The sequence below is a fragment of the Thamnophis sirtalis genome, unplaced genomic scaffold, assembly GCF_051295495.1.
Source record: "Thamnophis sirtalis isolate CommonGarterSnake01/CBP01778 unplaced genomic scaffold, rThaSir2_p1.2 scaffold_14, whole genome shotgun sequence".
Classification (NCBI taxonomy): domain Eukaryota; kingdom Metazoa; phylum Chordata; class Lepidosauria; order Squamata; family Natricidae; genus Thamnophis; species Thamnophis sirtalis.
In genome coordinates, this window is record NW_028261394.1 from 6,913,519 (window position 1) to 6,940,108 (window position 26,590).

Below are 26,590 nucleotides of genomic sequence, written 5' to 3' on the forward strand. Positions count from 1 at the left end.
TGTTTATTTATTTATTGTTGACTGGAAACCCCTTATAAACTTCCTGCATGAAATAGGAAAAAAAATGCATTATTGTGACTGATGAATATATGTAAAAAATGATAAAAGCTGAAAAATAAGCTTTTAAAATAATTTCATAAATTCTGCAACCGTACTTGCTGCAGAGGAAATTGGAAGTTTTCTTCCTCGAAATGCTTTTGCTTCTTTTTCTTTTCTTCCTTCGTTTTCTTTCTTCCTCTTTTTCTTCTTTCTTCCTTCCACCTTTCCTTCCTAACTTTTTCTTTCCTCCTCCCTCCCTTTCTCTTTTTCTTTCCTCCTCCCTCCCTTTCTCTTTTTTCTTCTTCCTTCCTTTTTCTTTTTCTTTCCTACTTGCTTCTTCCCTCCCTCCCTTTCTCTCATTTTTCTTCTTCCTTCCTTCCTTTTTCTTTCCTCCTTGCTTCCTCCCTCCCTTCCTTCCTTTCTCTTTTTTCTTCCTTCCTCCCTCCTTTCTTTTTTTCTTCCTTCCTTCCTTCTTTCTTTTTTCTTCTTCCTTCCTTTTTTCTTTCTTTCTTCCTTCCTCCTTTCCTCCTCTTCTTCCTTCCTTTTTTCTTTTTCTCCCTCCCTCCCTTCCTCCTTTCTTTCTATTTTTTCTTCTTCCTTCATCTTTTTCTTTCTTCATTGCTTCCTCCCTTCCACTTTTCTTTCTCTTTTTTCTTCCTTCCTTCCTTCCTTTCTTCCTTCCTCCCTTCCTCCTTTCTTTCTTTTTTCTTCTTCCTTCCTTTTTTCTTTCTTCATTGCTTCCTCTCTTCCTCTTTTCTTTATCTTTTTTCTTCCTTCCTTCCTTTTTCTTCCTTCCTCCCTCCCTTCCTTTCTTTCTTTTTTCTTCTTCCTTCTTTTTCTTTCTTCATTACTTCCTCCTTTCTTTCTCTCTTTTTTCTTCCTTCCTTCCTTCCCTCCTTCCTTCCTTCTTTCTTCTCCTCTCCATGCCGACCTCTCTCCCTCCGTCTTAGTTCTCATGTCCACCTTAAAACTCTTAATAAACTTTATTCATGGCAAAGCCAGGCCAGAACTGGGCGGCCCAGGCCTTCCTTCCCTTCCCCTTCCAGAGCAGTCCCGAGGCGACCGCATCCTCCCGTTTCCCCTCGTCGCTCCGGGCTGGGCACAGCGCGCGCAGCGGCAGGGCGGGCCAGGCGAGGCCGGGGCTCGGGGCAGCGGGGCAGGCCGCAGCCGAGGAAAGCGGGCGAGGAGGAAGCGAAGGCTGCTCTGCTCCGCCCCTCCGGCAGGATGGCCTCTTCGGCGGCGTCGGCGGCGGAGTCGGGAGCCGGGTCGGAGAAGTTGCTGGCGCCGTCCCTGCTCGGCTTCTTCGTCTACAACCCGCGGCTGGGCCCGCGAGAGGGCGAGGTGGGCGGGCAGGAGAACGGGAGCCGGGACCCTCCAGTCAGGACGGGCGGGCGGGGAAAAACAGAGGGCCGGCCGGGCCGGGCCTTCCTCGGTGGGGGCGGCGGCTCTGACGGCCAAGCCGAGCGGAGGGACGGAACGAAGAGGCGGCCTTTCCTCTCAGGACAGGCCGAGGCCCAGCCGGCAGGAGGGTGGGAGGGAGGGCATGGCTGTATGGGGGTGTGTGAATGCACAATTGGGGTTGTGGGGGTTTGTTGTTTTGTGTTTGTGTGTGTTTTTGTGTAACAAACTGGAGAGACGTAGATGGGTGTGTGTGTGTTGTTGTTGTACGGGGACTATTTGCACAATCGCAATAGGGAAATGAAGCTGTCATATTCAAAGTTGGCAACTTTAAGACTTGTGGACTTCAACTCCCAGAATCCTCCAGCCAGCTCTGGGAGTTATATACAATATAATAGCAGAGTTGGAAGGGACCTTGGAGGTCTTCTAGTCCAACCCCCTGCCTAGGCAGGAAACCCTATACCGTTTCAGACAAATGGACATCCAACATCTTCTTAAAGACTTCCAGTGTTGGGGCATTCACAACTTCTGGAGGCAATTTCTGTTCCACTGATTAATTGTTCTAACTGTCAGGAAATTTCTCCTTAGTTCTAAGTTGCTTCTCTCCTTGATTTGTTTCCATCCATTGCTCCTTCTCCTGCCTTCAGCTGCTTTGGAGAATACTTTGACTCCCTCTTCTTTGTGGCAACCTCTGAGATATTGGAAAACTGCTATTCTATCTCCCCTGGTCCTTCTTTTCATTAAACTAGACATACCCAGTTCCTGTAACCGTTCTTCATATGTTTTACCCTCCAGTCCCTTAATCATCTTTGTTGCTCTTCTCTGCACTTTTTCTAAAGTCTCCACATCTTTTCTACATCGTGGCGACCAAAACTGAATGCAGTATTACAAGTGTGGCCTTACCAAGGCCTTATAAAGTGGTATTAACACTTCACGGGATCTTGATTCTATAATTCTAGTTGAAGTCCACAAGTCTTAAAGTTGGCAAGTTTGAAGACCTTTGGTGAAAGATTATGGTTTTCCAAGTTGCGATGGATGACTGTGAAGGTTGGACCACAAGGAAGGCTGGGCACCAAAGAATGGAGGCCTTTGAGCTCTGGTGCTGGAGAAAACTCCTGAGAGTCCCTTGGACTGCAAGGCCATCCAACTGGTCAGTCCTAGAGGAGATCCACCCTGACTGCTCTTTAGAAGGCTGGATCCTGAAGAGGAAACTCAAAGACTTTGGCCACCTGATGAGAAGGAAGAAGGACTCCCTGGAGAAGAGCCTCATGCTGGGAATGATGGGGAGCAAAAGAAGAAGGGGATGACAGAGAAGGAGGAGGCTGGATAGAGACACAGAAACAGTCGGCGTGAGCTTCAATGGTCTCCAGAGGATGGTAGAGGACAGGAAGGCCTGGAGGAACGTTGTCCTTGGGATCACAATGGATCGGACACAACTTCGCAACTAACAACGAAGGAAGTTGTGGGTGCTCCACCACTGGAGGATTTTAAGAAGAGACTGGACGGCCATCTGCCCAGGAGGGTAGAGGACCCTCTGTAAAGTGTTTTATAGTCAACATATCTCCACCAACAATCTGGGTCCTCATTTTATCGTCCTCAGAAGGATGGAAGGCTGAGTCAATAGCAATAGCATTTAGACTTATATACTGCTTTACAGTGCTTGACAGCTCTCTCCAAATGGTTGACAGAGTCAGCCTCTTGCCCCCAACAATCTGGGTCCTCATTTTACCCACCTCGGAAGGATGGAAGGTTGAGTCAACCTTGAGCCGGTCAGGATCGAACTGCTGGCAGTAGACAGAGTTAACTATAGCAATAGCACTTAGACTTATATACTACTTTACAGTGCTTGACAGCCCTTTCTAAGCGGTTTACAGAGTCAGCCTCTTGCCCCCAACAATCCGGGTCCTCATTTTACCCACCTTGGGAGGATGGAAGGTTGAGTCAACCTGGAGACTGGTGAGATTCGAACTGCCAAATTGCAGTCAGCCGGCAGTCAGCAGAAGTGACTTATGACTGTTTCTCAAACTGTGGCATCATCTCTATTCTCACAAGATCAAAATTCAGATTCTTAGCCACTGTCTCGCATAGCAGCAGAAATTTTGGACTACCTGCATAGGGTCTCCTGCCTAAGCAAGGGGTTGGGCTAGAAGACCTCCCAGGTCCCTTACACTTTTTCACACACTATACCTTTTCCCCTAAGATACACGTAACTTACATGTATGTACATATTGCACACATGTACACAGACACATCTATTCTTTTTCTGTGTCTGCATACATGCAAGTTCCTTTTTCACAAAAAAAACTTAATAGATATATTTCAGAATGTTAACATTTTAGCATCTTTTAAGGACCCTATTCATACGTAGACTTGTGAATTGATTTAAAATAGGTTAATACGTAAAATGCAGAAAGTTGTGAAGGCCTTGTATTTAAAGGGGCTGCACTGATATATTTAAAATAATGAATTAGGTGTTTCGTTTCTAACTCCAGGAAGAAAAAAAGATCCTCTTCTATTACCCAAACGAAGCAGAGAAAAATGAAAAAATCAGAAATGTTGGATTATGTGAGGCCATTGTTCAGTTTACAAGGTATCACACTCCTTAGGTCTGCATGTCTAGTATTTCATTTATTTGGAAACAATTAAACTTACTTGGCTCTTTCCAGATTAAAAAAAAAAGACTGCCCATTTGATGGTGATCAGATTAGACCTTTGAAATGTGTGGACTTCAACTCCCAGAATTCCCCAGTCAGCACTGGGGATAGGAGCTAAGACTGTCCAACCTTGTAATTTTCTCAATTATACTTTCCATGACTTCACCATGAAATTGTTCATTCTTGGTTCATACAATATTTTTTTCCCCGCATGTTAACATCCCCCAAGTAGGCATTTGTGAAAAGCGTGGGTAGGACCAGTGGCATGAACCTTGGCCAAAAATATTAAATTGTCTCATTTCTGTAATGATGACATAATTCATGTCCTCCTGATGTTCTTGAGGCTTGTTACTGATGCTTCCGATCCCGTATTTCACCAAAGACAATGTACCTACTTTCTTTAATCTAATTTGTTTTGTTCCCCCCGCCGCCCCCCCCCCCAAAAAACCCCAATGAAAAACAGAATCTGGAAGAATTATTAAAATTGCCCTGTGAGTTTCTTGCTAATTAAGGTTTAAACTAAATTTCCCCGGTTCCATCTTGATTTGTTTACATATTACTTAAGCGAGGAGGTCATGAGAACACAGGGGAATTAATAGTTCTTCCTTTATGAGGAAAATCAAAACAATAATGGATTATGTTATGTTCCCCTGGTCTGATGAATATTTAAACTACTAATTCATAAAATATTTCTTCTTCTTAGGACCTTCAGTCCGACAAAACCTGCAAAATCACTACATACCCAGAAAAATAGACAGTTCTTCAATGAACCAGAAGAAAACTTCTGGATGGTTATGGTACTTATTTATCTACTCACATTTGCATGCTTTCGAACTGCTAGTGGTACCTATTTATCTACTCGCATTTGCATGCTTTCAAATAGCTAGTGGTACCTATTTATCTATTCGCATTTGCATGCTTTCAAATTGCTAGTGGTACCTATTTATCTACTCACATGCTGTCTATATAATTGCATGATGCTGTCCTTTTAGGCATTTGTTTCAGTAATTTTTTTGAATGTCCTTTCAGATTTTTATACCTTTTACTTTATGCTGAAAATGTCTCTGGAACAGTTTACAGATGAATAATTGAATAATACGTGCTATCAGTCCATACTCCAGTGGGAGGAGGGGGGGTGGATAGGAGAGGCAAAGAAATAAAAAAGGCCGCATTTTTAAGCTATGATTGTTAGAATTGCTGGTTGCAGTGAAACAAATTCAGGAATCTGGTGGAATAACTGTTGTTATTCCAGTTTGACCAGAAGTTGTAGGAGAAGAAATGGTGCCATCTGAAGGCGGAGTCAAAAGAGGAATCAACCTAGTATCCCTAGGTAGCCACAAATGAATCCCATTGACCCTTATCTGAAGCCAACGTAGTGCTCAGCTCATCATCATTTGCCTGCTTCTCAAAAGAGCCTACAGAAGCTAAAACAGAATTTTAAAATAAACTTGCTTAAATGAACTGTTATGTACCGTTTTCAAGGTCGTACGGAATCCGGTGATAGAAAAACACAAAGATGGCAAAACAGTCTTTGAATACCAGGAAGAAGAGCTGCTGGTAAGAATGAACTGTCTCCTGCTTGAGCCGGGGTGGGGGGGGAATGTTGGACTAGATGACCTACAAGGTCCCTTCCAACTCTGTAAATCTGTTAAATCTGTTTGGATGCATTCTCAGTCAAGATGTCTGCCTTTGTGTCTTCGTGGTAATGACTTTCTGATTCTGGATCTCTTACAGGACAAAGTTTATAGCTCGGTGTTACAGCAATGTTACAACATGTATAAGGTCAGCTTCTCTATAATATTTGTTTATTAAGCTTAGAGTGGGCAAAACAGCCTTTATTTCCCTAAAGTAAAACAGAATACTTTGCTCCCATTAGCCTTCAGAAATATACAGTGTTTGTCATCTGTTATAAACTTTATGTAAATAGACTCCTAAGTGATAAAGCTAAAGGTTCCCCCTTACATGCGTGATAGTCGTTCCCGACTCTAGGGGGCGGTGCTCATCTCCCATTTCAAAGCCGAAGAGCCAGCGCTGTCTGAAGACGTCTCTGTGGTCATGTGGCCAGCATGACTAAAGGCTGACGGCACAAGGGACGCTGTTACTTTCCCACCAAAGGTGGTCCCTATTTTTCAACTTGCATTTTTAGATGCTTTTGAACTGCTAGGTTGGCAGAAGCCGGGACAAGTCACGGGAGCTCACTCCGTTACGTGGTGCTAGGGATTCGAAATGCTGAACTGCCAACCTTAGTTCAGTGTCTTAGCCACTGAGTCACCATGCCCCTAAGTGCTATGCAAGCATTATTCCTAAAATAATAGAGTGCAAATTTTTCCTTTGAATCCAGGGAAGCTGGAATCCCAGGACCAACATTCGGTTCAGTGTTTACATCTAGCAAAACAAGCTATTAGTGATGATTTAATTAACCCATTTTTCCCCCCCTTGAAAATCATGATTAGCTTTTTAATGGCACGTTCCAAAAAGCCATGGAAGATGGAGGCGTCCGGGTTCTGAAAGAAAGACTGGAGAAATTCTTCCATCGGGTAAGACATTTCCCTCTTTTTATCTGAACAACAAGTGGATGTTTAAGGTGTTAGTACTTCTACTAGGGAAATACATAAGGGATTGCCGATAGAAGAGAAGATTTGTAGCTCAGGTTTGAAATGTCAGATCCTGATGCTCTCTGAGATTGGTGGTTTTCTCACAGGCGTTTCATGACCCAACTAGGGAACATCATCAGTGCTAGTTTGATCATGAAACTTCAGCAAGAAAACAGCCAAGCTCAGAGGGCCCCAAGGACTCCACAGTCATCTTCCTCCTCCTCCTGTCCACAAACCCCACTCCTTCTGGCACTGATGAGGTTCCCTAGTTAGGTCACAAAACATCTTCAAGAAAACTACCAAGCTCAGAGAATGCCCAGGACTCCACATAATGGCTTAGGAAGGGAGGGAGGGAGGGAGGGAGGGAGGGAGGGAGGGAGGAAGGAAGGAAGGAAGGAAGGAAGGAAGGAAGGAAGGAAGGAAGGAAGGAAGGAAGGAAGTAATCGAGCTATATTTATTGAAGAACCTAGAAAGGGGGAACAGAAAGTTGATATCTAACTATATGTTTTCAAAGAACCAAGGAAAGAAAGAAAGAAAAGAAAGAAAGAAAGAAAGAAAGAAAGAAAGAAAGAAAGAAAGAGGAGGGAGGGAGGGAGGGAGGGAAGGAAGGAAGGAAGGAAGGAAGGAAGGAAGGAAGGAAGGAAGGAAGGAAGGAAGGAAGGAAGGAAGTAGTCGAGCTATATTTATTGAAGAACCTAGAAAGGGGGAACAGAAAGTTGATATCTAACTATATGTTTTCAAAGAACCAAGGAAAGAAAAGGAAGGAAGGAAGGAAGGAAGGAAGGAAGGAAGGAAGGAAGGAAGGAAGGAAGGAAGGAGTCGAGCTATATTTATTGAAGAACCTAGAAAGGGGGAACAGAAAGTTGACATCTAACTATATGTTTTCAAAGAACCAAGGAAAGAAAGGAAGGAAGGAAGGAAGGAAGGAAGGAAGGAAGGAAGGAAGGAAGGAAGGAAGGAAGGAAGGAAGGAAGGAGTTGAGCTATATTTATTGAAGAACCTAGAAAGGGGGAACAGAAAGTTGATATCTAACTATATGTTTTCAAAGAACCAAAGAAAGGAAGGAAGGAAGGAAGGAAGGAAGGAAGGAAGGAAGGAAGGAAGGAAGGAAGGAAGGAAGGAAGGAAGTAGTCGAGCTATATTTATTGAAGAACCTAGAAAGGGGGAACAGAAAGTTGATATCTAACTATATGTTTTCAAAGAACCAAGGAAAGAAAGGAAGGAAGGAAGGAAGGAAGGAAGGAAGGAAGGAAGGAAGGAAGGAAGGAGTCGAGCTATATTTATTGAAGAACCTAGAAAGGGGGAACAGAAAGTTGACATCTAACTATATGTATTCAAAGAACCAAGGAAAGAAAGAAAGAAGGAAGGAAGGAAGGTTAATTTAGAGCCCTGGAAAGATTCTATAATAAGACAAGTGATAATATCCCCTAGATTTTTTTAAAAATTGATCTCAGCGCTTACTTTCTCCTGTAACTGTTTATCGGGAGAACATTGATCAACTGATTATGTGTCATCAAGTCAGTGTCGACTTTTAGTGGCCACCTAGATACATTTCCCCCATGACGATCTGTCCCATATCGGGTCCTTCAGCTCTTCTGACGCTGCCCTCCCCCGTCATCACCGTAAGAGAGTCCTTCCACCTCGCTGCCGATCGTCCTCTCCTCAAGACCCTTCCCTTCCTCTTTGTGTTCCAGTACTTGCAAACGCTTCACTTGGAGACCTGTGACCTGCTGGACGTCTTCTGCGGCATCAGCTTCTTCCCGCTAGATAAGATGACCTACTTGAAGATCCAGTCGTTCATCAACAAGATGGAGGAGAGCTTAAGTCTCGTCAAGTACACGGCCTTCCTGTACAACGATCAGCTGATCTGGTGAGCCCCAGAACGCTTCGGAGGAGCATCAATCAGATGGCTATCCTGGTGGAATGTGGCATGGACACCTGAACATAAACTACATAAACGGAACTCTGTTTATGTAGTTCTAGGCTACATAAACGGAGAGAAGCAAGATCACGTGAAGGGTTAATACCACTTTATAAGGCCTTGGTAAGGCCACACTTGGAATCCTGCATCCAGCTTTGGTCGCCACGATGTAGAAAAGATGTGGAGACACTGGAAAGAGTGCAGAGAAGAGCAACCAAGAGGATTAGGGGACTGGAGACTAAAACATATGAGGAGCGGTTGCAGGAATTGGGTGTGTCTACTTTGATGAAAAGAAGGACTAGGGGGGACATGATAGGAGTCTTCCAATATCTCAGAAGTTGCCACAAAGAAGAGGGAGTCAAACTATTCTCCAAAGCACCTGAGGGCAGGACAAGAAGCAATGGGTGGAAACTAATCAAGGAGAGAAGCAACTTAGAACTAAGGAGAAATTTCCTGACAGTTAGAACAATTAATCAGTGGAACAAAAGTTGCCTTCAGAAGTTGTGAATGCCCCAACACTGGAAGTCTTTAAGAAGATGTTGGATAGCCATTTGTCTGTAATGGTATAGGGTCTCCTGTTTAGGCAGGAGGTTGGACTAGAAGACCTCCAAGGTCCCTTCCAACTCTGCTACTGTATTGTATTGTATGATACAGGATGAAGTAGGATGCTTGTGTGCACACTCACGGAGTAGAATCTCTCTGGGCACACTCAGCATTCTTCCCTGAACACGTCTGTCTCACCATAAGTGTAGGAATGTGCCAAGGACGGGACTTAGGCGTAAAGAGGAGAAAATTCCCCTATATTTATATAGGGGAATATATTATTTCCCTGTCAGGCCACCTGGTTGTCGAAATATTATTTATACCACTTCTAAAATTCTTAGCCCAGCTGTCTTCCCATCGACTTTGGCAGTCAAAGCAAAGGGTTTTAAAAAGAGACTGTACAGCCACTTGTCTCAAATGCTATCGGGCCGGGATGGCAAACCTATGGCACGCATGCCACAGGTGGCATGCAAAACCTTCTCTGCGGGCACGCCAGCCGTCTCCGCATCTGTGTGGGGCGCTTGCATTTCATTTGGGGGGGGGGGTTCGTGCATGTGCGCGCTTTCCCCCTGCACCCTGTTCTGTGCCTGCGCCATCCTGGAAGCCAAAATGGGGGTGGGGGGTAGGCGTGCCCTGTTCTGTGCCTGGAAAGCCGCCTGCACCAACCTGGGTGAGGGGGACAGGGCAAATGTGTGAGGGATGCATGGACATGTGGGGGGGGGACGCATGCACAGGGGCACTTGAATTGCATTTTGGGCTTGCGCAGGCATGCTTTGGCCACTCAGGACCAAAAGGGTCAGCCGTCACTTCTATAGGGTCTCCTGATTGAGCAAAGGGTTGGACTAGAAGACCTCCAAGGTCCTTTCCGGCTCTGTTATTCTGTGTTCGTTGTTCTCCCTTCAGCTCCTGATATTCTGTCATCTTTTGGCTGTCTTTTTCTCTCCCTCTTTTTGTTTCCTTTTCCAAAGCTGCTTCCAGCTCCGTTGTTCTGTTAGTTCTTTTTTTTCTTAAGTATACCAAAAAGATTGCTAACAAAAGGAAGCCGAGCAGTTTTTTTTTAATTGAAAATTTAAAAAAACAAACCTTTTACAAAGATTTACTTCCCTCCCCCTACCCTCCCCACCCAAACCCCACCCTTCCCAACCTTCCGTCCCCCGACTTCCGAGAACCAATACAGGGTATAAATCTTTAACAAAAATATTCTAAAGTAAACTTAAAAGTAAAAAATTAATATCCTCTATCATTTGAGCTTTAACTCCCCTTTGCTAGGCTAACTCTAAACAGATTGTGTCATTCCTTGTTTCTTCAGTCATAAACTATCTGGAATTTCTTAGTCCCGTATTTATTTTGAGTATAGTCAATCCATCTTCTCCACTCCAGTTTATATCTTTCGTTTGAATGGTCCTTGAGATATGCTGATATTTTAGCCATCTCTGCTAAATTTGTAACTTTTAATGTCCATTCTTGAATAGTAGGCAATTCTTCCTTCTTCCAGTATTGCGCCACCAACAGTCTTGCTGCCGTTATTAAATGCAAAATCAAGTTAGTCTCTATAACTGTACAATCAGTAATTATGCCTAGCAAAAATAACTGAGGGGTAAACTTTATCCTTTTTTCAAGAACATTTTGCATAATCCACCATATTTTTATCCAAAGTGCTTTAACCTTTTTACAAGTCCACCATATACGATAGTATGTAGCGTCAGCACAATCACATCTCCAGCATTTAGGTTGTAAATTGGGATACATAGAGGCCAGTTTTTTTAGGATCTAAATGCCGAGGCCGAGTAGTTTTTGAGCACGGGACTAGCTGAATAGCAGCCCTCGTTCTGGACACAAGGATATCATTGTGCCAACTGCAGGCCAGAAGGACAAAAAAAAGGATGAAATGTTGTTTTTTTAAAATCCAATCCTCAGCTTCCCAGAATCTTAGATTTCTTTTTTTTTTCAAACTTGGAAGAACAACTTCAGTTTTGAAAGAAAGAAAGCCCATGCCCAACATTGAACAGTAGCTGATTTCCCCCCCCCCCTCTTTCCTTTGACCTCATGCAGAAAAAATGTTGGGTTTTAAACAGAAAGACAAGGGGGCTGACTGCAGCCTGTAACAGAAACCAAAAGGCTTCTCTTCAGCTGTGTATGCTCTCAGGGTGTTTATTGACACGGCACAGCTGCCAGGCGTCTCCAGTTTCATTTTTCAGAGCAAGCGCTCAAAAGGTTTCCTATTCAGAAGTGATTAAGGAGCCGGGAGAAGAGGCTTAGATAAAAACCGACGGAGAGAGAGCCCTGCATAAAATAATTACCTCTTTGAATGGGATTCTGTAGAGGCCCTTCCAGGTTTCAATACGGTATAAAGCATTGGCTTCAGATCGGAGGGATGTGTTTTACTTTATTTCTGCACTTTGACCAGTTAAATAGGTACCACTAGCAGTTCGAAAGCATGCAAATGCGAGTAGATAAATAGGTACCGCTAGCAGTTCGAAAGCATGCAAATGCGAGTAAATAAATAGGCACCGCTAGCAGTTCGAAAACATGCAAATGCGAGTAGATAAATAGGCACCGCTAGCAGTTCGAAAGCATGCAAATACGAGTAGATAAATAGGTACCGCTAGCAGTTCGAAAGCATGCAAATGAGAGTAGATAAATAGGTACTGCTAGCAGTTCGAAAGCATGCAAATGAGAGTAGATAAATAGGTACCACTAGCAGTTCAAAAGCATGCAAATGAGAGTAGATAAATAGGTACCACTAGCAATTCGAAAGCATGCAAATGCGAGTAGATAAATAGGCACCGCTAGCAGTTCAAAAGCATGCAAATGAGAGTAGATAGATACTGCTAGCAGTTCGAAAGCATGCAAATGCGAGTAGATAAATAGGTACCACTAGCAGTTCAAAAACATGCAAATGATAGTAGATAAATAGGTACCGCTAGCAGTTTGAAAGCATGCAAATGAGAGTAGATAAATAGGTACCGCTAGCAGTTTGAAAGCATGCAAATGAGAGTAAATAAATATGTACCATTAGCAATTCGAAAGCATGCAAATGCGAGTAAATAAATAGGTACCACTCGCAGTTCAAAAGCATGCAAATGCGAGTAGATAAATAGGTACCACTAGCAGTTCAAAAGCATGCAAATGAGAGTAGATAAATAGGTACCACTAGCAATTCAAAAGCATGCACATACGAGTATATAAATAGGTACCACTAGCCATTCGAAAGCATGCGACTGCAAGTAGATAAATAAGTACCACTTTGGTGAAACGATAACAGTGTTCCATGTGTCTTTGGCGTATAGCCAATGACCAACAGAAATATCTTCGGACAACCCAGCCTCCCGAGAAAGGAAGATAAGCACCATGCCCTAAAAACATGATTGGACAGGTGTATAACATTTTACCTTTTTTAACTTCCAACAGGAGTGGATTGGAACAAGAGGACATGAGGATTTTATACAAATATCTCACCACCTCTCTCTTTCCAAGACACATGGAACCTGAGGTGAGCTGGGTGTTCGGTCTTCTCTCCCACCCACCCCACCCACCCCCGGAACATGCGGTAACCCTTGTTTAAATCATTTGCTTTAAAGAAAAACGACCTCAAATTTTACCTCGACTGTCTCTTCCGTTTCAGTTGGCCGGAAGAGATTCCCCCATCCATATAGAAATATCCGGAAATCTGCAACACTATGGAAGGTAAGCATTGCTTCTGTCTTCCATCTTTGCATGCCCATTCTGAGGGTCCCTGGTCCTGTTCGTATCCCTTCCCACCACACCAGCGCCAACTGCTGAGAACTGGCGGCCTTGGTTTCCGCCATTTTGAAACCGCGAAAGAACCTAACACAAGGCTCGGAAAACTTAACCTGCTTAAATGGACAATAACAAAGTCCCCCGCAAACAGGAGAAAATTGAAAATCCTGGCTTCTCCCCATAGATAACGGCCTTTCCAATTTGGCTCAGTGGCTAAGAAGCTGAGCTTGTGGATCAGAAGGTTGGCAGTTCGAATCCCTAGCACTGCGTAACGGAATGAGCTCCCGTTACTTGTCCCAGCTTCTGCCAACTTAGCAGTTCGAAAGCACGTTAAAAAAATGCAAGTAGAAAAATAGGGACCACCTTTGGTGGGAAGGGAACAGCGTTCCGTGCGCCTTTGGCATTGAGTCGTGCTGGCCACATGACCACGGAGACGTCTTCGGACAGCGCTAGCTCTTCGGGTTTGAAACGTAGTTGAGCACTGCCCCCTAGAGTCAGGAACAACTAGCACATATGTGCAAGAGGAACCTTTTGCTTTTATCTTTCTTCACCCCGTGCCTAGTGACATACGCAGCTACTGAAGATTGGCTCTCTTCAAGTCTGCTTTGCTTAATCTGCTCTTACCCTGTTTCCCTGAAAATAAGACCTAACTGAGCATGATTTTTAGGGACACTCGAAATATAAGTCCTACCACCAAATTAAAGCCGCAGTTAAAATTGTCAGCCAGATGGATGCCTGTGTTTCTCCCAAAATAAGACCTAGCCAGAAAATAGATTTGCTATGGCAAATCTAGACAGCATACTAAAAAGCAGAGACATCACCTTGCCAACAAAAGTGTGTATAGTAAAGGCTGTGGTTTTCCCCGTTGTAATGGATGGCTGTGAAAGTTGGACCATAAGGAAGGCTGAGCGCCAAAGAATGGAGCCTTTGAACTCTGGTGCTGGAGAAGACTCCTGCATTGAGTCCCTTGGACTACAAGGCCATCCAACCAGTCAGTCCTAGAGGAGATCAACCCTGACTGTGATTTAGAAGGCCAGATCCTGAAGAGGAAACTCAAAGACTTTGGCCACCAAATGAGAAGGAAGGAGTCCCTGGAGAAGAGCCTCATGCTGGGAAGGATGGAGGGCAGAAGAAGAAGAAGGGGACGGCAGAGAAGGAGGTGGCTAGATGGAGTCACGGAAGCGGTGTGAGCTTCAATGCACCCCAGAGGATAGTAGAGGACAGGAAGGCCTGGAGGAACGTTGTCCATGGGGTTGCGATGGGTTGGACACGACTTCGCAATTAATAACAATAACAAACCAGAAAATAATCCCTAGTGCATCTTTTGGAGTAAAAAATTAATATAAGACCCGGTCTTATCTTTGGGAAAACACTGTATTTATGTACAACTGCTGTATGTTGAGAGCAAAGGAATGGAGAAGTAATCCATTTAGGAATCAGGTCTATGAAACGGAGCTGGATTTCTTGGGTTAGAAAGCTATAAAACTGGTATTTTCCGATTCGGACCCATGTCTTAAGAGTCACCGGTGGAAAGAATCCTGTCTTTGCTTTTTCAGGTTCCTTACCGGACCTCTGAATCTGAATGACCCCGATGCAAAATGCAGGTTCCCCAAAATATTCGTGAACACGGAGGGTGCTTACGAGGAGCTCCATTTAATTGTCTATAAGGTAACCTCCTCAATTCTCTTAAGAGGTGGTGTTGATCCTCCAGAGAATTCAGTAATTTGGATGGAAAGGGGCTGTGCCCCAGATCTCTGTTTCTAAAACTTTACAACTCATAAGATAACGTGGACTTCGACACCCCCCCCCAGAATGGAATAGCTGGGGAATTCCGTGGCACGACAAAACCGCGCTCCACTAAAGCGCGCCCGATTAAACTGCGTCGCTGACGTCATCAGCAGGGCGACAACAGCGACCGTGGAGAAAAAAGGGCGCTTTAAATAGCGCTTTGAAAGCAAGCCGATTCAACTTAAGGTAAGGGTTAGGTTTAGGGTTAGCTTTAGGGTTAGGTTAAGGGTTAGGGTTAGGGTTAGGGTTAGGTTAAGGGTTAGGGTTAGGGTTAGGATTAGGTTTAGGGTTAGGTTAAGGGTTAGGGTTAGGGTTAGGGTTAGGGTTAGGGTTAGGGTTAGGTTAAGGGTTAGGGTTAGGGTTAGGTTAAGGGTTAGGGTTAGGTTTAGGGTTAGGTTAAGGGTTAGGATTAGGTTTAGCATTAGGTTAAGGGTTAGGTTAAGGTTTAGGTTTAGGGGGGTTAGGTTTAGGTTTAGGGGTTAATTTTAGCTTTAGCGTTTACAGCATGCTTTTTTCTCCGCGCTGTTGTCGCGCTGTGATGACGTCAGCTACGCGGTTTCGTCGAGCGCCCTTTAGTCGAACATGGTTTTGTGGTGGAACCGGGAATTCTGGGAGTTGAAGTCCACAGGTCTTAAAAGTTGCCAAGGATCAACACCTTTGGCTTAGATGATGAATTCTTATGACAGTTACGGTGAATCTGAGATGAGGGTCCTATGTATGTGGGGTTACAACCAGGGGCGGGCTTCAGAATTGCAGCAACGGGTTCGCTGCCCCGTTGCTGTGTGGGCGTGGCCATGTCGGCCTCCTGCACCACGGGGTGAGGGGGGCGGGGTGTTTTCACCCTCCATGGGCTCCGGACGTTTTAACTCGAGCCTCCGGGAGGGTAAAAACGACCTCCCCGGCCTCCGGAAGCCAGAAAAAGGCCCATTTCCGGACTTCTAGAATTTCTAGTAGGGGCCCTTCACTTACCTGGTATGATGAACAGGCCATATGGAGACTCTTGGGAGCAGGAATGGATTGCTGCCGGCATCCCTGCCGGTTCGGTGTGCAAAAAAAAATAATTGCGTGCACGCTGGCGTCACTCACTCGCACCCCAAACGTGCGTGCGCATTTGCGCATAAGATCTGCGCATGCGCAAAATGTTAAAAAAAATGAAATAAAATTACATTTCTGCAAAGGAAGTTAATACAATACAATAGCAGAGTTGGAGGGGACCTTGGAGGTCTTCTAGTCCAACCCCCTGCCTAGGCAGGAAACCCTATATTGTTCTGCAAATGCGCAGAGCCGAAAATCAAGATGGCGGTGCCATAGGAGGACCAGTTCAGGAGCGCGGCAGTCCTGGGTCACTGCCGGTTCCAGCGACCCAGGCCACCAAGTTACTACCAGTTTGGCCGAACCCGTCCGAATGGGTAGAAACCCACCTCTGCCTAGGAGTGGGAGGTCGGGAGAGGGGGAGCAGGGGGAGGGGCATGGCCAGCCAGCAGTGGCATTTGGGGGTTCGCTGAACTGGGCAGAATTCTAGCTAGAGGATCTCCCAAACCCCCAGCAACCCAGCCCTGGTTACAACTCCCATTATCTTCACCCCTTAGCCACGCCAGGTAGGTTTGATGGTGGCTAGAGCCCAATTTTGGGAGATACCAGACTTTCCCCTTCCGCAATCAAAGTTCTACTTCCATCTCAAGAGGAAAACCCTCAAACTCGAAGTCTTGGTCATGCCAGCTCCGTGACCCGTCAAAACCGCGGTCCACTAAAGCGCGCCTGATCAAAGCGCGTACGTGACGTCATCAGCAGCGCGACAAATAAAATTAAAAATAAATTAAATTAAAATTAAAATTAAATTAAAGCAAGCCGATTCACGTAAAGGTAAGGGTTAGGGTTAGGGTTAGGGTTAGGTTAAGGGTTAGGTTTAGGGTTACGTTAAGCGTTAGGGTTAGGTTTAGGGTTAGGTTAAGGGTTAGCGTTAGGTTTAGCGTTAGGTTAAGGGTTAGGTTTTGGGTTAGGTTTAGGGTTAGGTTAAGGGTTAGGCTTAGGGTTAGGTTTAGGGTTAGGTTTGGGGGGGTTAGGTTTAGATTTACACGTTAATTTTAAGTTTACCGCTCACAGCGTGCTGTTTTCGTCGCGCTGTGATGACGTCACGTACGCGCTTTCATCAAGCGTGCTTTAGTCTACCGCGGTTTTGTGGTGGAACCGCCAGCTCGGGCCAACATTCTTCCCTTAGCCGTAGATCCGGACTATAGTAACGGGATAGCTCAGAAACGGCTGGTATGATCAACCTTTTTTTTCCCTTTCAGGCCATGAGTGCAGCTGTCTGCTTCATGATTGATGGTGAGTATCAAATAATAATGGTTGAAATCACCGTTTCCTGTCTCGGCTCCCCCCATCCCACCCTTTGGGCATTTCCCACCGCTGTTGGGATATGAGCTGCGATGGTCCATCCTCTGTCAGATTTCCAGAATCTTGCAATGAGAGAATTGTTTGAACTATTTTCCTGTTATACACGAAAGAGAAAAAAAAATGCCATATTTTTTTTTGTCTTTCCCCAGAGCCACAGTCAGCCAGCAAGTCATCAAATAATAAATCATAAAGTCAAGATTGGCCTAAATTGGGGGGGGGGGGGTTCTGGAGCTGTGACGGTCAAATCTAGAATGCTTTTTCCTATTTTTTTTTTAACTCAGCAATGTAGCATCAATCCTAAAATAGCCATTAAAAAAAGGGGCTTTGAGGGAAAAAATTTCACCCCTAAGTAAATCAAATAAAACTCCTGGGCCCAGTGAGTAAACTGGGCCTGGCCCAGCCTCTATTACATATGCCAGTTTGGCGTAGTGGTTAAGGTGCTGGCCTAGAAACCAGGAGTCTTGTGAGTTCTAGTTCCACTTTAGGCATGAAAGCCAGCTGGGTGATTTGGGGCCAATCACCAGGAGACGGTGAGTTCTAGTCCCACATGAAAGCAGACTGGGTGATTTTGGGCCAAATTACTGGGAGACGGTGAGTTCTAGTCCTGTCTTAGGCATGAAAGTCAATTCAGTGATTTTGGACCAATCACCAGGAGGCAGTGAGTTCTAGTCCCACATTAGCCATGAAAGCAGACTGAGTGGTTTTGGGCCAATTACTGGGAGACGGTGAGTTCTAGTCCTGTCTTAGGCATGAAAGTCAATTCAGTGATTTGGGGCCAATCACCAGGAGGCAGTGAGTTCTAGTCCCACATTAGCCATGAAAGCAGACTGGGTGATTTTGGGCCAAATTACTGGGAGACGGTGAGTTCTAGTCCTGTCTTAGGCATGAAAGTCAATTCAGTGATTTGGGGCCAATCACCAGGAGGCAGTGAGTTCTAGTCCCACATTAGCCATGAAAGCAGACTGGGTGATTTTGGGCCAAATTACTGGGAGACTGTGAGTTCTAGTCCTGTCTTAGGCATGAAAGTCAATTCAGTGATTTTAAACCAATCGCCAGGAGGCAGTGAGTTCTGGGTAGAGTCCCCCCCTCTCTCTCAGCCTCATCCACCTACCTCATAGGGTTGTTGTTATGGGGAAAAATAAGAGGAGTAGGACAATGATTAGGTATCTTCATAGCCGTGGGTTACTTTAATTAATACTTTATTAATTTAAATTAATTTAATACTTTAATTAACAAACGCGGGATGAAAATCTTAACCCATAAAATATCATCCGAGACTCTTACTACCCTCACCCTGAACCCATCGCCTGCAAATGTTCACTCTCAAATTGCCCTCAATCGGGTATATCCGCTCACTAATTTGGGAACAGAGGGACAGGATGATTTTTTTTAAAAAAAATGCTCTGCATTTTCTGGAAGCGCTGAAAACTCCGATCTGACGAGCACCCTTCGGATTCCTTACCTGTGGCAGATAATTTGGGAAGGCCAAATCTTGGCTCCTCAACATTTCAGGAAACTGGTCCCTTTGTGTGTCTGGGCCTTGCAGCCCCCTGCCTTGTTCGTGCATGTCTCACTGTAAGGACATGTCCCTCTGCGCCAGAGGTGGGTTCCTACCAGTTCGCACCTATTCGGTAGAATCGGTTCGTCAAATCTGCCAAACCGGTTAGAAGAGGTTCCACCAATGGACCCGGAAAGCAGGCCACACCTACAGAAGAGGTTCCAAAAATTTTTGAAACCCACCACTGACAGATACAGACAGACAGACAGACAGACTGACACAGTGAGAGAGAGAAAGAGAAAGAAAGGAAGAAAAAAAGAAAGAAAAAGAGTGAGAGAGAGATGAAAGAAAAAAAGAAAAAAGGGACAGAGAGACAAAAGGAAGGAGAGAGAAAGAAAGAAAGAAAGAAAGAAAGAAAGAAAGAAAGAAAGAAAGAAAGAAAGAAAGAAAACACATGGCCAGCAAGCCACTCCCACCAGGTCACATGGCCAGCAAGCCACTCCCACAAAGGAGGCCACACCCACAGAGTAGGTTCCAAAAATTTTTTGAAACCCACCACTGCTCTGTGCCATGTTGATCTGCCATCAGCGGGGGACAATTCTCACTTTTCTCCCCCCTCCCAAACTCTTTCCCAGCCTCTGTGCAACCTACGTTGGATTTCTGCCGCCGGCTCGATAGCCTCGTGGGACCTCAGCTTACCGTCTTAGCGTCCGATATCTGCGAACAGTACAACCTCAAGAAAAGGGTGTCAGGGTAAGTTCCTTTTTTAAACTAATTTTTTCAGGGGGGGGGGGAGGGAACAGCACATTCTGGCTGTTAACATCTTATTAAGTTATAAACTACTGTAAAATACAAAAGTAAATAATAGCAATAGCAGTTAGACTTATATACCGCTTCATAGGGCTTTCAGCCCTCTCTAAGCGGTTTACAGAGTCAGCATATCGCCCCCACAGTCTGGGTCCTCATTTCACCCACCTCGGAAGGATGGAAGGCTGAGTCAACCTTGAGCCGGTGAGATTTGAACCGCTGAACTGCTGAACTAGCAGTCAGCTGAAGTGGCCTGCAGTACTGCACTCTACCCACTGCGCCACCTCAGCTCTATGTTTGAAAAAGAATGTGCCTGCAGTGACGAGAGACAAATAGGGTGCCTTGGTTTTGGCCAAAGAGCTGGTCTTCTAAAGTCACCCGTTCTTGTAGGGCCCCCTATGGAGGCACCCATGTTTGAACCGCTGAACTGCTGGTAACAGTCAGCTGAAGTGGCTGCAGTACTGCACTCTAACCACTGCGCCACCTAAGAGGGCAACGAGGGGGGGAGAAGGGAGGGAAAGAAAAAGAAGGATTGACTTCTGATTCTGTTACAGAGGTGTCAAACTCATCTGGCCCACGGGGTGCTTAGATCTGGCCCGCGGGGGTCTCCCTGAAACCAAGAAGGACCAGCCTGCGGTGCCTCTCCCCGCCAAAACGGAGCTTGCAAGGGCCACGGGCAGCCCCCTCGAGCTCCGTTTTCACTGGAAGAGGGCTGCAGGAGGCCGTCACAGCCAGAAACAGAGCTCGGGAGCCCGTTTTCACTGGCAGAGCACTTGGGTCACCACAGGCATCCCCGACATGAGTGACATCCTAAAAGGGACGCGGTGGCTCAGTGGCTAAGACGCTGAGCTTATCGAGCAGAAGGGCCGGCAGTTTGGCGGTTCGAATCTTAGTGCCGTGTAACGGAGTGAGCTCCCGTGACTTGTCCCAGCTTCTGCCAACCTAGCAGTTTGAAAGCAAGTAAAAAAATGCAAGTAGAAAAATAGGAGCCACCTTTGGTGGGAAGGGAACAGCGTTCCGTGCGCCTTCGGCATTGAGTCATACCGGCCACATGACCACAGAGACGTCTTCGGGCAGCGCTGGCTCTTCGGCTTTGAAACGGAGATGAGCAGAGCCCCCTAGAGTTGGGAATGACTAGCACAGATGTACGAGGGGAACCTTTATCTTTATCTCCATCCTGTTTGCAGAGAGAGCTATGGTGCCTCCTTTGATCTCTCAGTTCCTCTCTTTCTTAGATCCGAGAAGGAGCCTCAGTTTAAATTTATCTACTTCAATCACATGAACCTGGCCGAGAAGAGTACCATCCACATGAGGAGAACGTCAAGTTTCTCCCTCACGTCCGTCCATCCTGACTTGATGAAGATTCTTGGCGATATCAACAACGATTTTACGAGGTGATCTGCCCCCTCCTGCCTCCGCTAGCTAATCGTTTTAGATGCGGGATGGATAACACTTCCTTTTTTTGATGTTTGTTTGTTCATGACTTACCTTAAGCCTCTTTTCAATGGAATTGGCATTTCCAACAATGCCAGGGGGCCAGTGGTGGGATTCAATTTTTTTTTTTACTGTGGATGTGGCTTGGTGGGCGTGGCAAGGGAAGGATACTGCAAAATCCCCATTCCCTCCCGATCAGCTGGGATTCAGGAGGCAGAGAATAGATGGGAGCGGGGCCAGCCAGAGGTGGTATTTGCCGGTTCTCCAAACTACTCAAAATTTCCGCTACCGGTTCTCCAGAACTGGTCAGAACTGGCTGAATATCGCCTCTGGGAAGGATACTGCAAAATCCCCATTTCCCTCCCGATCAGCTGGGGCTCGGGAGGCAGAGAATAGATGGGAGCGGGGCCAGCCAGAGGTGGTATTTGCCGGTTCTCCAAACTACTCAAAAGTTTCCGCTACCAGTTCTCCAGAACTGGTCAGAATCGGCTGAATATCGCCTCTGGGAATGATACTGCAAAATCCCCATTCCCTCCCGATCAGCTGGGGCTTGGGAGGCAGAGAACAGATGGCGGGCGGGGCCAGCCAGAGGTGGTATTTGCCAGTTCTCCGAACTACTCAAAAGTTTCCGCTACCGGTTCTCCAGAACTGGTCAGAACCAGCTGAATATCGTCTCTGCAGTGGCCATCAAGAATGTCTCAAAATAAAATCGAGGCCTGTTCATTGGTTAAACATCTTGCATACGGACGTCTCCTACTGTGCCACACACATATCGTGTGTGTGAGGGCCCCAAATGTCGAAAACTGCAGTTTTTAATCCCCAAATCTGGGACCGAGAAAAAAATCAACCCCAAAGCCTGCTTCTTCAGAGGATATTTAAGGTTTGATGTGTTTATGATTCTCTCACAGCCTATCCGACCTGCATTGTTCTTGAACGAGCCGAGCGTTTCATTTGGTTGAATACCACAAAGAAGTCTTGAGGGCTAGGCTAGGAAGTTAAAACACATCCATGCGCACACATGCGCAGACACATGCGCACACACACTCTACAGAGGAAAAGGGGGAGAGCAAACCAATTAAAATGCCTGTGGACATTTTTGTTTAATCCTCAATTGATTAGCTAATTTTTTTTCCCATCTCCCCCCCCCCCCCCCCGGGAGTTTATTTCTAATGGAGTTTTCCATACTTCTGGAAATCTGATCTCCCACCTTGGTTGTTTTCTTGCAAATGTTTCATTATCCAAACTAGGTGACAACAATCAGGGCTTGCAACAACATCAGAGGGTACCAAGGACTTCACAGTCCTCCCCTTCCTCCTCCTCCTCTCCCTCTCCATAATCTCCACTCCCTTCTAGCACTGATGATGTTACCTAGTTGGGTAATGAAATGTCTGCAAGAAAACAACCAACCTCAGAGAGCACCAAGGACCACACAGTCCTTCCCTTCCTCCTCCTCCTCCTCCTCCTCCTCCTCCTCCTCCTCCTCCTCCTCCTCCTCCTCCTCCTCCTCCTCCCCCTCTCTGCAATCCCCACTCCCTTCTGCCACTGATGATGTTACCTAGTTGGGTAATGAAATGTCTGCAAGAAAACAACCAAGCTCAGAGAGCACCAAGGACCACATAGTCCTTTTTTCCTTCCCCATCTCCTCCTCTTCCCTCCCTCCCTCCCTCCCTCCCCTCCTTCCTTCCTTCCTTCCTTCCAGCACTGATGATGTTACCTATTTGGGCAATGAAAGGTCTGCAAGAAAACAACCAACCTCAGAGAGCATCAAGGATCCCCTCATTTCAACCCTAATTTGACCCCAGAAAGTTTATTTCATCGGAATCTGATCTCCTTCTCGCTTTAAAGGGTGGACGATGACGAAGAAATCATCGTGAAAGCCATGAGCGACTACTGGATTGTCGGCAAGAAGTCAGATCAGCGGGAGCTGTACGTGATTTTGAATCAGAAAAACGCCAACCTGATTGAAGTGAACGGTAAGGGACTCTTAAAAACTGCGCGGCTTTAACCTCAGTGGGAAATAGGAATCGTTTGCCTGTTCAGCATCATTTTCAATCCAGAACCATCGAGAAGAGCAGTGAGAAGGTGGCTGTAAGTTTTGTGGCACAAGAAATAGACGGAAATGCGGATGTGAGTGAGGCTGGCCTAGAATTGGCATTTGGCTCAGTTATGTGTAGCGTAACAGAATAACCGAATCAGAAGGTGCCTTAGAGGTCTTCTAATCCAACCCCCTGCTCAAGCAGGAGACCCTAGGCCATTTCAGACAAATGGCTGTCCAACATCTTCTGAAAAAACTTCCAGTGTTGGAGCATTCACAATTTCTGGAGGCAACTTCTGTTCCACTGATTAATTCTTCTCACTGTCGGGAAATTTCTTCTTAGTCCTGGATGGCTGTTGTGGCCCAACAGCAGCCAGCAAAGCTGGCAACAGATTCAGACAGTGAGGAGGTTGGGGAAGAAGATGGCCCAGTCCTGGAGTCTGGGGAAGGCTCAGATGAGGGCTCTGTGTCGGAGGCAGAGAGGGGGGCCAGGCCTGTATGCTAGTTATCAGCTGCCTTCAGAGTCAGACATCAGTAAGGCAGAGGAACAGCTGGAGCCTGTTCCCAGTGTGCGCATGCACAGAGTTGCCAGACGAAGGGAACAGCTAAAGAACAGGGGTCGACTTGGGAGTAAGGCCACAGGTGGACATTGAATGGCGCCTCCCAGAGGAAATCAAAGAGGAGCAAAAGGGGAGTGGAGTTTGCAGGAGACCATTAGTTCCCTTAATTGGTTCGTGACTCTCCGAGACTCCTTGCCAAGTTTTGCAGATATCAGCCTGGCAGCTCTCCAAGCAGATAAGCAGTGGTGAAATTCTTTTTTTTTTTTACTACTGGCTTGGTGGGCATAACAGGGGAAGAAAACTGCAAAATCTCCATTCCCACTCCACTCTGCGGCCAGCCAGAGATGGTAATTGCCGGTTCTCTGAACTACTCAAAATTTCCTCTATCGGTTCTCCGGAACCTGCTGGATTTCACCCCTGCAGATAAGGTCTGTGACTGTAAATCCTCCTTCGAAAGACTTTGCTGGCTGTGAATGAGCAGAACTCACAGTCAATTAATAAAAGGGGTTTTTGTCGGGACCAGGAGTTTGCTTCATGCTCTTGGGAAGCCTCTGTCAAAACAGTTGCTTCTCTCCTTGATTAGTTTCCATCCATGGCTTCTTGTCCTGCCTTCAGATGCTTTGGAGAGTAAGAATTCTTCTTATGTGCTCTTAAGACCTGAGATCCCTAAGGCATTATAACCTCCAGATGTATGACTGCCATGATCTCTCTCCTAACTTGTAATTCTGGGAATTGTAGTATTCCTAGACTGCAAATTCTAGGTCTGCCTCAATCAAGGAAGTGAATTCCAGAGTGGCTGTGCCAAAATTTTTTTAGCAGGCTTGATTGACTGGACTTAACAATGATTTGGCATTCACTGATCTTTTGGGTTCCACCACAAAACCGCGTTCGACTAAAGGGCGCTCGACGAAACCGCGTAGCTGACGTCATCACAGCGCGACAACAGCATGGAGAAAAAAGCACACTGTAAACGCTAAACCTAAAATTAACCCCTAAACCTAACCCACCTAATCCTAAACCTAACCCTAAACCTAACCCTTAACCTAACCCTAAACCTAACCCTTAACCTAACGCTAAACCTAACCCTTAACCTAACCCTAAACCTAACCCTTAACCTAACCCTTAACCTAACGCTAAACCTAATCCTAACCCTAAACCTAATCCTAACCCTTAACCTAACCCTAACCCTAAACCTAACCCTAACCCTAACCCTAAACCTAACCCTTAACCTAACCCTAAACCTAATCCTAACCCTAAACCTAATCCTAACCCTTAACCTAACCCTAACCCTAAACCTAACCCTAACCCTAAACCTAACCCTAAACCTAACCCTAACCCTAAACCTAACCCTTAACCTAACCCTTAACCTAACCCTAAACCTAATCCTAACCCTTAACCTAACCCTAACCCTAACCCTAAACCTAACCCTTACCTTAACTTGAATCGGCTTGCTTTCAAAGCGCTATTTAAAGCACCCTTCTTTCTCCGCGCTGGCTGTTGTCGCCCTGTTGATGACGTCAGCGACACGGTTTAATCGGGCGCGCTTTAGTCGAGCGCGGTTTTGTCGTGCCACGGATCTTTTGTAGATGGAGCTGAATTTTTCTGAATAGACACAAAGTTTTGTAGTTGCCCAGATCCGTGTTTCTCAACCTTGGTGACCTGAAGATTCATGGACTTTTAGCTCCCAGAAATTCAGCCCATGTGGCTGAGGAATTCTGGGAATTGGAAGTCCACACGGCTTCCAAGTTCAGAAACACCGATATACACAGGGCTGATGAGGCACAAAGTTTGCGCATACTTGTACCGAAGGGACTCGATCGGTTGTAGCATCTTGCAGTGACAATTAAGGACAGTTCTGAGGCTGTTTGTAGGCTGTCCCTCAGAAATAAATTAATAAGTAAAATTTTAAAAATGGCCCGGAACCAGAGAAATAATACAAAAACAGGCAGACTTCAGGAAATCTGCTAAAGAGAACGATTATGTCCTACTGATGGTAACTTTTCTTTAAATAATTTTTATTAAGCTTTTTACAAAGCAAAACATACCTTCCGAAGAGATCATAATTTAAAAAATAATGGATTGCACGGAAATGGTCAAATTAACTTTTCAACTGCAAGATAAAGAAGGTAAAAGCATCGTGGCACGACAAAACCGCGCTCCACTAAAGCGCGCCCGATTAAACCCCGTCGCTGACGTCATCAGCAGGGCGACAACAGCGACCGCGGAGAAAAAAGGGCGCTTTAAATAGCGCTTTGAAAGCAAGCCGATTCAAGTTAAGGTAAGGGTTAGGTTTAGGGTTAGGTTAAGGGTTAGGGTTAGGTTAAGGGTTAGGTTAAGGGTTAGGATTAGGTTTAGCGTTAGGTTTAGGGTTAGGTTTAGAGTTAGGTTAAGGGTTAGGTTTAGAGTTAGGATTAGGTTTAGGGGGGTTAGGTTTAGGTTTAGGGGTTAATTTTAGCTTTAGCGTTTACAGCGTGCTTTTTTCGTCGCACTGTGATGACGTCAGCTACGCGGTTTCGTCGAGCGCGCTTTAGTCGAACGCGGTTTTGTGGTGGAACCAAAAGAATACCATACAGTATGGGATAAGTGGTATTATTGATTAGAGAACAGGAATAACGAATGAAAGTAGAATATGTAATATTAGGTTACAGGAATTGTAAATGTAAAGAGGAAATAGCAAATGTAAAACGAATGGAAAGTATATATGGCGATAAACAAAACGGGATATAACCAATGTCTTAGGATTGGAAAGAATGGATATAAATGTGGTTTTTTTTAAATGTTTTGTTTTGTAAAAAGTTTGATAAAAAATTATTTAAAGAAAAAAAAACTTTTCAACAACAACACTTCGTTCTTTTACGCTTTCCAATCTCCTTCTTTCCCCCGTTCAGAAGAAGTCAAGAAACTTTGCGCAACCCAGTTCAACAATATTTTCTTCTTGGATTGATCAGCCGCGGCTCTCCCACTTTGAAGATGGCTTCAAGACCCCCCCTAACAGGTGCAATCTGTTTACTGGGACCAGTTCATCGAGTCGTATTACTGACTGGGCCTGACGACAATAGTAAAGCAATACTTGCTTTGTAAGAATACACTTTCTACGAAAACCGTTTGTGCTCGAACTGGCGTGGTTTTTTTTTAGATTTTAACGTATTTATGTTCAAATGGATTAAAATTGGTCAGAATGAAA

General features: G+C 45.4%; 1 protein-coding gene across 1 annotated transcript; it reads left to right on the plus strand.

Moving 5' to 3' along the window:
• The first annotated feature begins 1,172 nt into the window (after window positions 1-1,172).
• LOC106542240 (vacuolar fusion protein CCZ1 homolog) lies at window positions 1,173-26,590 on the plus strand. Its single transcript, XM_087728694.1, has 15 exons — window positions 1,173-1,380; window positions 3,930-4,027; window positions 4,795-4,888; window positions 5,574-5,648; window positions 5,826-5,873; window positions 6,545-6,628; window positions 8,380-8,555; window positions 12,561-12,642; window positions 12,775-12,836; window positions 14,447-14,558; window positions 16,970-17,003; window positions 19,206-19,323; window positions 20,613-20,771; window positions 22,657-22,784; window positions 26,295-26,590. The coding sequence occupies exons 1-15, from the start codon at window positions 1,264-1,266 to the stop codon at window positions 26,348-26,350; spliced, it is 1,443 nt and encodes a 480-aa protein (XP_087584820.1). The 5' UTR covers window positions 1,173-1,263; the 3' UTR covers window positions 26,351-26,590.

What these genes read in the sequence shown, in the direction of transcription:
- LOC106542240 (XM_087728694.1), top strand. Translation starts at nt 1,264, where the DNA reads ATGGCCTCTTCGGCGGCGTCGGCGGCGGAGTCGGGAGCCGGGTCGGAG. An exon ending in GCCATTGTTCAGTTTACAAG is followed by an intron (nt 4,028 to 4,794) that starts GTATCACACTCC and finishes TCTTCTTCTTAG; the next exon opens with GACCTTCAGTCCGACAAAAC. An exon ending in CTCAAGAAAAGGGTGTCAGG is followed by an intron (nt 19,324 to 20,612) that starts GTAAGTTCCTTT and finishes TCTCTTTCTTAG; the next exon opens with ATCCGAGAAGGAGCCTCAGT.